This window comes from Elephas maximus, chromosome 12 (genome assembly GCF_024166365.1).
Source record: "Elephas maximus indicus isolate mEleMax1 chromosome 12, mEleMax1 primary haplotype, whole genome shotgun sequence".
Lineage (NCBI taxonomy): Eukaryota > Metazoa > Chordata > Mammalia > Proboscidea > Elephantidae > Elephas > Elephas maximus.
In genome coordinates this window covers 87,870,626-87,882,724 of record NC_064830.1, presented here as the reverse complement: position 1 = coordinate 87,882,724, position 12,099 = coordinate 87,870,626, and the positions used below count along the sequence as shown (strand labels likewise).

The window sequence follows — 12,099 nt, the reverse complement described above, 5'->3', positions numbered from 1 at the left end:
CTCTGTGACCATCATCTTTGGGTAAAATGCGAGAGTTGGGAGGGACTTGAATAGAGGTCAGAGAGGAAGACCAAATGGAGAATGGCTGAGTGGTCAGTGTTCTACCTGTGTGCTGGGTGTGTTAACCACCTGCACAGTCCAGCCAAGGCTTTGTGAATCCTTGATGCCTCCATCCATATGTCCCTGCTAGAAGAAATCCCATAGGAAACCCAGCAGCGGACTCAGTCCCAGTCACCCCAGCCTTGAAATGATTTTCACATACTCACCTGGGCCCAAGAGCCCCCTTGTCCCCTGTCTCCTCCTCTGGTTGCTTTAGGGTCCCATCCTGGGAGAGAGATTGAGGGAGAAGGCAAGGCTGGGGCCTGGAACAAAAAATAAAAGGCAGGGGGAAAGCAAGAGAACTGGGAGGACATGGCAGGAGTGGGGGGAACTGAGGCTTGAGGAGGCTGTGCTGGGACTAGGGCCTCTGGCTTCTTCTGATGGAAAGCCATGAACTGGGCATTTTCTGTCACTTTGAGGAGCGGAGGGAAAAATCAGCTTCAAGCCGGTGTCTGAGGCCCACAGAGGCTGCCTGCACTTCTGCTAACCACTGTGCCTCAGGCCAGCGCTCCCAGAGGACAGTGGTAGGTCAGCTACAGGTTCTCTTCCAACAGCTGAACCTTACTCTGAGGGCTGTGTTTGATGAGTTCAGGGCACTGAGAAGCTTTATTGTTTGTGAACTTTCCCTGTAAGCCGAGAGCTCTGCCTCCATGAGAGTCCCCTGCCTGCGCGTGGGTGGTTGGCCTGACCTTCCTCAGAAGTCAGTCTGCAGTGCTCATGTGTGGCATTTATATAAAAGAGGGGGCTGGATTGCAGAGACCAGCTTTATTGACATCCCTTCTTGCTGTAGTACCCAAGGATCCTGCCAATCATTACGCTGACAAAAGCTGAAGGAGAAACCATCTGTATTTGTTTCCTATTACCACCATAGCAAATTACCGCAAACTTAGTGGCTTCAAACAACACACTTTTTCTTTTTTACAGTTCTGTCGGTCAGAAGTCTGAAATAGGTTTCACTGGGCGAAAACCCAGGTGTCAGCAGGCCGCATTTCTTCTGGAGGCTCTAGGGGAGAATCCATTCACTTCCTTTTCAGTGCCTAGAAGCCACCTTCATTTCTTGACGTGGGACCCCTTCCTCCACCTTCAAAGCCAGTAGCATACTGTCCTTCAGTCTCTCACTCTGATTGTCCGGCATCCGTCTTATAGGAGTTTTTTTGATTGCATTGGGCACACCTGCATAATCCAGGATAATCTACTGTGGCCGAGATGTCCACCTGTGATGCCAGATGTGTGGTGGATAATAAATCCCAGTCCACGCGCCAGCTACGTCCTGTGTTAATCTCAGCTTCCCTTCCCTGGTCAGTTCAGACACCAGGTGCTTCATGCAACCCTTTCTCTTTCAACCCCATTTGCCCAGGGCTAGGTCAACAGGTACTGGCCCCTTCTCTGTTTCTTCAGTCTGATAATCCTTTGAAACAACTCATAAACTGCAGGGAAAGGACTATCTTTAATTTAGCAAAAAAAAAAAAAGGATGCTGTTGCCGTTAGGTGCTGTTGGGTCAGTTCTGACCCGTAGTGACCTGTGTATAACAGAATGAATCATTGCCCGGTCCTGTACTGTTCTCACAACAGTAGGTATGTTTGAGCACATTGTTGCAGCCACCGTGTCAGTCCACGTCCTTGAGGTTCTTCCTCTTTTTCGCTGATACTCTGCCAAGTGTGATGTCCTTCTCCAGGGATTAGTCCCTCCTGATAACATATCCAAACTAAGCCAAACAAAGTCTAGACATCCTCGTTTCTGAGGAGCGTTCTGGCAGTCCATGGCATATTCAATATTTTTCTCCAACGCTGTAATTCAAACGCATCAATTCTTCTTTTGTCTTCCTTTTCCATTGTCCAGCTTTCACATGCATATGAGGCGATTGAAAATATCTTGCTTGGGTCAGGTGCACCTTAGTCATCGAAGTGACATCTTTGCTTTTCAAGATTTTAAAGAGGTCTTTTGTAGCAGATTTGCCTAATGGAATATGTCATTTGATTTCTTGACTGCTGCCTCCTTGGACATTGATTGTTGATCTAAGTAAAATGAAGTCCTGGACAACTTAAAAATTTTCTCCATTTATCATCATGTTGGTCCAGTGGTGAGGATTTTTATTTTCTTTATTTTGAGGTGGAATTTATACTGACGGCAGTAGTTTTTGATCTTCATCAGTGTTTCAAGTCCTCTTAACTTTCAGCTAGCGAGGTTGTCATCTGCATATCGGAGGTTCTTAATGAGTTTTCCTCTAATCCTGATGCCTCATTCTTCTTCATATAGTCCAGCTTCTTCGATTATTTGCCCAGCATTCAGATTGAATAAGTATGATGAAGGGATACAACTGTGGCGCACATCTTTTCCAATTTGGCTTTTGTAGACTTTTTAATTTTCTTCAGCTTGAACTTGAACTTGCATATAAGCAAATGGTGGTATGTTCCACAGTTGGCCTATGGCCTTGTTCTGACTGATGATACTGACTTTCTCCATCGTAAATCTCCATAGAAGTAGTTGATTTGATTCCTATGTATTCCATCTGGCGAGGTCCACGTGTATAGTCATTTGTGTTGTTGAAAAAAGGTATTTCCGATGAATAAATCATCGGCCTTACAGAATTCCATTGTGCGATCTCTGGCCTTGTTCCTATCACCAAGGCCATATTTTCCAACAACTGATCTTTCTTTGTTTCCAACTTTGGCGTTCCAGTCACCAGTAATTATCAATGCATCTTGATTGCATATTTGATCAATTCCAGACTGCAGAAGTTGGTAAGAGACTTTACTCATCTCTTTGGCATTAGTGGTTGGTGCGTAAATTTGAATATTAGTCGTATTAACTGGACTACCTTAATCTAATAGAATAAAGGATACAAACACAGAGAATGAGGTCCAGGAGCGGTCTCAGCCCAAAGCTTCTGTGTCCTGGGGAAGCTGCACTTACCCCTCCAAGAGCACATGTTCCTCTCTCCACCCAGGAAGCCCCACTGCACCTCAGTCTCCCAAGGTTTTGGCCTCACCACGTGGCCGTGATAGACTATCTCATGGCTTAGGAGGTTTAGTCAGCATTGGGCAGCCACCAGAAACTAATGCATAAGGTGAAGTATTCACTGGTTCCAGGAATTAGGATGTGGACACCTTTGGGGGCCATTTTTCTGACTACCACCTCCATCATATATCATAGGATATCTTGGTGTAGAATTATTTCTCCACTGTTGGAGACCTGTGATTCTGCCTGAGTAACCTTGTCCGCTGTCACTTACTAGCGTTGGGAGCTTGGGTACGTTATTTAACCCCTGTGTACCTCAGTTTCTTCATCTGTAAAATGCTCCTAGGTTGTTAGGATCAAATGAGTTAGAACATGTGAAGCATTGGATATATTTGTTTTTCCTTGTACCTTTCTAGTCCATGTATACATGTGTCTTTCTCTTGTTCTAACTGTAGGCACAGGCTTGCTATTTTCTTCATATCGTACTGCTGTAGGCTGCAGCACTGGCACAGTGTGATTGTCTGATAAGAGTGTGGTCTCTTATACCACCACTTAGTCCTTCATTGTTGTCTCTTTAGAATACCCGTAAAAGTTAATGTTATGAAGACTGCTGTAATGGACCTGTTACTACTTATAGCTTTTGCCTCTTTTTGAATTATCTTCTTGGGACAAATTCCCACTCTTGGCAGTCACCCTTCAGGTTATGAATATTACCTGGCCTCTTGAAATGCTCTAGAAGAGTTATAGAACGCATTACACTGCTGCCACAACCTTTTTGGCATTGAGTATCAGCCTGTATTAAAAGAAAAAAAGATGTTTTCATTCATTCAGCAAATCCTGCTTTTGTGTCTGCTGGGTGCCAGGTATTTCAGGGTACTGGGGAGGCTGAGTGGAAAGACAGGCAGGTTCCTCTTGTCAGGGGGCTTGTCTCTAGCAGGAGATACGGCTGCTTATTTAGCGGGACTAGTGTGGCCCCTCTGGTCACATTATTCCTTTCATTTGCTTTTCTTGGTTCACTTATCTATTGAAAATGAAAAGCAGTTTTATGGAACAAATTTTCAGGCCTTGTCTCCAATGTGTATGACATTTCTCTGGGTCTCTTTCTAGCTAAGTCAGCTGTGATCATTGCCAAACCCCTGCCCATTCCCACATGCAATACTTTTTTTTACTCATTGCTGCAAAACCTGTGCTTGTGTTCCTAGGGACTGATGTCATGGTTCGGTGCCTGAAGCTGCTGAAGGAATTTAAACGGAGGTATGAAGATGACCAGGACGAGGACGATGACGAGGAGGTCATCTCCAAGGCAGTGCCTCCGGTGGACATCGTGTTTGAGCGAGACATGCTCACGCAGACCTATGAACTCAGTAGGTCCCGTTCTCACACCTGCCTGCATGTGTTTCCTGGGCGTTTTGATCAAGAAGTGTTTTCCCCAGATATCAAAAGAGGTCTCTGCTCTGGAGAGGAAGTGGCAGGGTGCCCTTGAAAGGTTTAGGCTTTTGAATCTGGTCTGAGTTTGAATCCTTGCTCTACTGCTTTAGCAAAGCTGCTGAGCCTCAGTTCCCTGATCTCTAAAATGGGTGTGTACCCACACTAGCACATTATGAGAGCTTAATGAGGAATAGGATTAAAACACTTGGTGTAGTGGCTGGTGCATAACAAGCACTCAGAAAATTTGGTCTTAGTAGTAGTATTCAAACATTTGAGAGCCACCTACTAAAACTGGACTGGAGTCACACTGCAGGCCGGGAATTCTAGTGATGGAGAGGGAACACTGTCCCTTCCCATTCCTCACCCTGACGTCTGCGTAAGACTGCAGTGGCCCAGTGCCATGGCTGGTAGGAGCCTCAGGTCCACGTGGGGAGGACAGTGGAGTGAGGTGGCTGTGAAGACTGACCCACAGCAGGTAGGACACCACCCTGGTGAATTGGTATAGCCTTTTGGGAAAACTGTTTGGCAGTTTTATCAACTCTTAACATCTCCCAAAGTGGGTTCCTTAGAAGACTTTGCCAGAAGCTGTCCTCAACCCCTCCACTCCTGCCTTTAGCATGTTACCATCTAACTCAATATAGAACAGTGTTCTAGTTATCCCTTCACCCCAGTGTTTATTTTTATACGTATACAATACAGCAAAACCTCCTTTATCCAAATTGGTTTTACCTGGTAGCCTTACATGGGGATGTATCAGAAAGTAAAGGGAAAATATTTCTGAACATTCAAAAAGCTTTGTCATAAGCTTGCTCTGTAGTTCATGTGCTTTATGGGTGGGACTGCCTCCCCCAGTCCCCCACCAGCCAGGCTTCTTCCTGAAGTTCCCAGCCCCAGATTAGTACTGATACATTAAAAAGGGCACGAGCTGACAAATTGTATGGAGCAAGCCATAGAGCACAGTCGTCTGCTAGTCATTTATATAGCGCTAAACAGCGTTTTTCTCTTCCATAGTTCCTGCTAGCTTGACTGTGTTAATGGAACAGTCAGTAATTGGTGTCCATGATGCTTCAGAGTCTACCAAAAAAGACAAGGAAATGAAAAACACACATTTAAAAAAGCACTTGTTAATTAAAAATTATTTTGATGCCTTTTGAAAGGGTTGATTTCAGTTGTCTGAGAAATTGTATTTATGTCAGTGACCTCATTTCCTGCTGCTGGATGAAAACAATGGTACTGGAACTCAGTAGATCAGCAGGTGATCACTTGCCATTTAGCGGTCTAACATAGAGAAGTCAGTTAGGAAGCACTCAGACTGTTAGCCATTGGTATTTTGACTCCAAGATTCTTGGCCCGAAAGGGAGAGAAGAGCACATTGTATTCTGCTGGTCTCAGCACACTGAAATGTCTGTGCTTAAGGGGAGGGAGCAATTGACTGGAGTTGCACAGAACGGCTCCTTGGCAGCGGTCGGGGTTCATGTGTATTCTTTAATACAGTCGAGCGCCGAGGCACTAAAGGAATTTCCCAAGCTGAAATCCGAGTGGCTATGAATGTGGGGAAACTGGAAGCCAGAATGCTGTGTCGTCTTCTTCAGAGATTCAAAGTTGTCAAGGTAATCCCACGAATCCAGTGGCGTAACGCATCGTCTCTGGATGCACGTGTAGTGTGATTCTGAAGGGATGTCAGAATCACAGCCCACTGTGCGGTAGCCCTGCCGACTGGGCATGCCCTGCTATGGGCATGCTGTGTCCCACTCTCACTGTGTTGTTTTGTGTCTTTTTTTTTTTTTTTTAAGTTTTATTTTTAATTGAATGAGTTGTCTGAAGAAGACGTGGCAACACCCAGAGTGCCCTCATGCCTGGGTATAGTCAGCAGAGGTCCCCCACAGCGCCAGCCATTTGCGATTGACTGCTATCCTAAAGGTTATTGATTCAAACCCATGCATCACAGCGCCATGGAAGAAAGGCCTGGCGATCTGCTTTCGTAAAGATGACATCCAAGAAAACCCCATAGAGCAGCTCTGCTCTGTAACACATGAGTTGGCCATGAGTTAAATTGAACTCGCCGGCAGCGGGCTTGGTTTTAACAACTGCAGAGGACTTAGTGCCATCCCTGGCATGTAGTTGGTACAGAGATGATGTTAATTGTTTCTCCCATTTGGGGCCCTGTTTTAGAAGATAATATGGGACTAGATTGGTGGTAACTTTTTCAGCCATCCTAATGGCCGTGGCTGGGTGGGGCTGGTTGCCATAGTCTATGGCAGCAGTTCTGGAGCATAGAACTCTCTGTGGCAAACGCTCACTGCTTACTGACCCATTTGTCGGGCCAAGCCCTCTGCCAGGTACTCGGGTTATGTGGAGGACTGAGTTAGGGCCCTTGACCTTAAGGAGGTCACGGTTTTATAGAGGAGACACACGTTCAGGACTGTGATTTAGAAAACGCTTATTGGTGGGGGAGGCTGTGGCAGGAAGCTGGGGAGGGAGCACCTGTGAGCCAAGAGCGCAGACAGGGAGATGGAGAGACACCAGTGAAGGCAGAGACCAGCGGTACTAGACACTGCAAACGCTCAGGTCGCTTGAATGCCTCGGTGTTATAATGTCCTTTTTTGATACATCTAATCCCCTCAGGGATTCATGGAAGATGAAGGTCGGCAGCGGACCACCAAGTACATCTCCTGCGTGTTTGCCGAAGAAAGTGATCTCAGCAGGCAGTATGAAAGAGAGAAGGCCCGAGGTGAGCTCCTGACCACAGTGAGCTTGGCCTCAGTGCAAGAGGAGTCGCTTCTGCCTGAGGGAGAAGACACGTTCCTCTCCGAGTCGGACAGTGAGGAGGAGAGCAGAAGAAGGAAGAGGAAAGGCAAAGGATCGCAGGGGGACAGACGTCATCACTCCACCCCGGCCAAGGGTAGGGAGCGTTCTCGGGCCTGGGGGCAGCGGCGGGTAGGGGTGCCCTGGGGCTGCCACTGAGCCCTCTGGGTAGCTTCAGGAAGCTGCCTTTCAGTTCAGCAAACACTGGAGTGTCTCCTTCTTGCCAGCCTCATTCGGGGTCTGATGGTATCACTTAAATCAAACAATCCTAAATTTGGAGGAGATGGTCATGTGATCTGGGTTTCGTTTTGTTTTGTTGTGTCTTTACTTTTAAAAGGATGGGAATTCCATAAACTCCCCCGTCTCCTTCCCTCCGATTATCTAAGAACTAAGAACACCTCCGCTTCTTCTTATGGAAGACTTTTTTTTTTTTAAAGGCACAGCGTGTACTGCTGGTGGCCAACCTGCAAACTCTGTATCCTTGCTTGGTCCGCTAAGCTAGTCTTTAAAGTGGCTCTAAGTGGAATCCTTTGGTCTGCGTGGGTCTGGTCAGGCCGAGCGTAAACGCCCCTGGCTTTCCTCTTTGATGTGGCTGAAGTTCTTTTGTTCTCCTCCTGCCCTCCCCACAGGTGGGTGGAAGGTCCTAAACCTACACCCGTTGAAGAAGCAGCCATCCTGTTCCTCAGGAGCTGCCGAGGACAAAGCCTGCTGGAGCTCTGTCGGTGGGGACAGCCTCCTCAATTCCAGTGGCTTCTCAGACGGCAATGTGCCCTTTGGTGCCCACTGCATGGAGAGCAACACTGGTGACATAGCTGTGATTGAAGAGGTCAGGCTGGAAAATCCAAAGGTCAGTGATGGCAGCGGGAGCTGGGCGTCAGCCTTGTCATCTCTATGCTAAGGAATCACAACCACAAAGGAATCAGTAACAGTAAAGGAGCCCCATACAGGCGCTCAGTGTATGGCAGGCGTGGGCGGCGGCATGCCTTACAGGGAGGTGGTGCCGTGGGCGTGCTTTACAGGGAGGAAGCAGTGCTTATCGGCACAGTCTGCCCTACACGGACATCCCTGCACTATCATTTACGTGATACTTTCATTTCCAAGAACTTACTCTTTTTATTTAAATAAATTTATTTTAGAAAGCAAATTGGTATCACTACTTTAGTAGTGATACTCAACCTGGGCCAATTCCCTGCCCTCCCCCAGGGGCCATTTGGCAATACCTGGAGACATTTTTTATTGTCACAACTGGGGGAGGGGAATGCTACCAGCATCTATGGGCAGAGGCCAGGGACGTAGCTAAATATTCTGTAAGGCTCAGAACAGCCTCCCACAAGAATTATCAGCGGAAAATGTCAGCAGTGCCTGGGTTGAGAGACCCTGCTTCAGATGGAAGGCCGATATCATTTGCCATAAAAGAAGGGAATCATAAGTTAGATATAATAAAAACAAAACTCTATTAATGCATTCTGGATGGATAGTAGATACTGTTATGTGTCAAGGTGTTAAGGACGCACTAGAACCAACCCAGTACTTTTTCGTCAGTGTAATTAGAAAGGTTAAAGGACAATTGGGACAACCAAAAAAAAAAACAACACGACTTTATGTGAATACTAGAACAAATAAATATATTGTAGATTTAAAAAAAAAAAAAAAAAAAGGCAATTGACCCAGGAATGTCTTCTTCACTGTGATTCAGTTCACCTAACACCATGTCCCTTGTCACCTAAAAGTGCCTTAGCTATGCCAGTGGTACCTCCTGCATGATGGGATGCAGAGTCAGGGGACAAGTCACTTAGCCTAGAGTAGACTTGTGATAGGTGGCCTTTGGTGCTACTGCTGCTGTTTCATTCAGGCCTCACAACTACCCCATAAGATAGATCTCAGCCCTGGTTTGTGATGAGGAAAGTGAGGAACTAACCTGCTCAGTTAATGGCCAGGTGAGGACTCAGACCCACATGTGCCACGGTCCCTACCCTGCCTGGTTTCTCACTCTCTGCTACGGAGGTCTGTGCTTTGGTGATACCCCTGTAGCAGAAGTGATGGGCGCATGGGGTGGGGAAGAAGATTTTCTTTAGATTTTTCTGCCTTTTTCGCCCTTTGCTGTCCATTGGATGCCATAACTCTTCTGAGTCATAATTGATACTGTCTCTACCTGTAGTACCTGGGCCTGCCAGCAGGTGGATCCTGGCAGGTGCCCAAGGGCTTTCCCTGCCTGCCTCCCCACTTTACATCCTCTAACTGGGTCCACACCGCATCCCTTCCGAGCTTTAGAATGGCCTGCTACCAGTTTCCTGGCTCAGGTGTTGCAGCTCTTCCACTTATAAATCTCCTCTCAGAGTCATAGCAGAATCCTGTCCTCCTTTTGCGTACCTGGAAGAGAAGAGTGGCGTGAACCTGAGGGTTTCTTTGCAAAGCATGTTTTCAACTTTGCTCCCCAACAGCCTCGTGGAGAGCGACGGAGCTTACTTACCTGGCTCTCCTTCACAACAGTCACTCTAAAACAGAGAAGGGAGCACCAGGGTCTTTGCATCACTCTTGGGACCCTTCTTGAATCCCTGGAGTTTCTCGCTCCTCAAGTCTCTCCCCACTTTCTTGAAAGAACTGTGTCTCACCAGAGCTCCAAGCAGCTATCAGTGGAATGAACTTGTATCTGCCTGTTCGGGTACCATCACGAGTAACCTTTCTAAGCGAGTTCCCATTTTCCTGAAAGTGCTACTTGAAGTGAAGAGGACGTCAAATGAATCATGCCCTTGAGGCTGTCTTCTGAGGGCTGAGTTGTGCCAAGTGATTTGCAAGGAATATGTTTGAGATAGAATTTCCTCATAGTACAGTGTCTGGCATGTATTCAGTCATCCCTCAGGATGTCGGTTCTTTTCCGTCGTGGAAGAACTGCTACTGCCTTAGGAGTTGCTGGAGTAGATGCCTCCAAGTTCTGTTCTGAAACCAGCTGATGTTCATAAAGTTCTCCACAATCCTCTGCTGGCAGGCACCTTTGCTATTTCAAAGCATTGAAATAGTAAGGCGGTGGGATCCTGTAGGGGCAAGTGATCCTCTTGATTTTCCTCTTTTCAACATGGGAGTAGACATTCCATAAAGAGACCACATGCACCCACAGGAGTGGTGTCCAGCATCGTGCCTTGCTGAGCTAGTGTATTCTTATGTTTTTGGTCTCTGTTCTAGGAGAGTAGCAGCTCCCAGAAGAGTGGGAAGCAAGGCCAAGACAAGCCCCACGAAACTTACCGTCTGCTGAAACGCAGGAATCTGATCATAGAAGCTGTCACCAACCTCCGCTTAATCGAGAGCTTATTCACGTAAGGAGTAGCCTGTCTGCCTGACCTGCATTAACAATAATTCTCATACCAGTTGGTCATCACAGTCCACAGAAATGATTGAGAGATGCTGAAATCTGTTCCGCTATACGGATTCTCGTAGGATCCCTTTGTGGCACACAGGATTTAGAGTTTGTTCTGGTTATTCGAAAAGTGTAGACATTGAATGAATTGGTATTACGATATGCTAGACCAGGAGAAGGAACCCTAGTGGCACAGTGGTTAAGCGCTCAGCAGCTAACCAAAAGGTCGGTGGTTCAAACCCACCAGCCACTCCAGGGGAGAGCAAGGCAATCTCTCTTCTTAAAGATTACACCCTTGGAAACCCTATGGGGCAGTTCTACCCCACCCTGTAGGTTCACTTTGAGTTGGAATTGACTCAACGGCACGTAACAGCAACAACAGACCAGGAGAGAAAGATCGAGCAAGAAATTGAAGTCATGTGGATAGTGCACTTGCCTTTCTCCTTTCTTGGAAATTTGGTGCCAAGGAAGGGGTAAGAGGAACGTTAGGCACGTGATAGCATTGATTTTCATTTTAGTTCTCCATGGAGACTTTAGTTCAGACAAAATCCCCTGGAAGCATAAACAAAAGAGACAGGAGCTGTGCTGTGGAATGGGGTAGAGGCTTTGAACTCTGTGTTGGTCCTTCTAGTATGTTATTACCACCACCTTCTGGGGTGGCATCTTCAGGCTTCAGTGAAAGCTACTTGATTAGAAGGAGCCTTATGCCTGAGTCAAGGGACATGAGTTCTTATATATGCTTTGTCTCCAGCTAGGGGGCAGGGAGACCATCCACAGATACCGTCCCCTGGGTCCCCTCTTCTGTGTAGTGAGGAGTTAGGCTGTTGTCATTGTTGTGTGCTGTCGAGTCGATTCTGACTCGTATGACAGAGTAGAACTGCCCCATAGGGTTTTCGAGGCGGTAATCGTTACAGGTGCAGATTTCCAGGTCTTTTCTCCTGCCAGACTTTCAGTTAGCCAGCCAAGCACTTAACCGTTGCACCACCAGGGCTCCTTGGAGTTTGGCTATGGGTTCTTAATGTCCCTTCCAGCCCTGCCATTCTGTCGTATGTGATCTAGAAATATTACCGGAGTGACTCAGTAAGAGCCAGAAAGTAAGGCAAGGTATATCAAGAGGGGAATCAAAAAGAGCTTCAGATCTGAGGGGTCAGTGGTAAACCAGAGCATTCTTTAGCTGACTGTTGTATTAGCATGTAGACTCAGTGAAGGTGAATTTCCATCGTGGTGCTTGGTTTCTCCTGCCACCAGTGTCACATATCAAATCATGTACCCTCTTTAGTTCCTGGTGCAAGGCTCAGAATGTGACCCTGCTGTGAGTGATTGCTTGTTTTTAGCTAACTCACCAAAAAGAGGTGATCTTTAATATTTGAAGCAGTTAACCTTTCCAGGGTGAAAACCCCCTTCGGTTCTTCCCTAGTTTCTGCTGGAACCCTTAAGCATGTCTCAGTTGCCTGGG

At 46.8% G+C, this 12,099-nt stretch overlaps 1 protein-coding gene across 3 annotated transcripts in view; it reads left to right on the top strand.

The window, feature by feature from the left end:
* GTF3C1 (general transcription factor IIIC subunit 1) overlaps positions 1–12,099 on the top strand; it is an 89,341-nt gene that overhangs the window by 35,482 nt on the left and 41,760 nt on the right. For 2 of the 3 annotated variants that reach the window (XM_049902797.1, XM_049902796.1), the window contains exons 7-11: positions 4,261–4,422; positions 5,981–6,096; positions 7,112–7,388; positions 7,921–8,138; positions 10,472–10,602. In XM_049902797.1, the coding sequence (XP_049758754.1) occupies positions 4,261–4,422; positions 5,981–6,096; positions 7,112–7,388; positions 7,921–8,138; positions 10,472–10,602 (904 nt within the window). The other variant, XM_049902798.1, reaches the window with a different exon arrangement.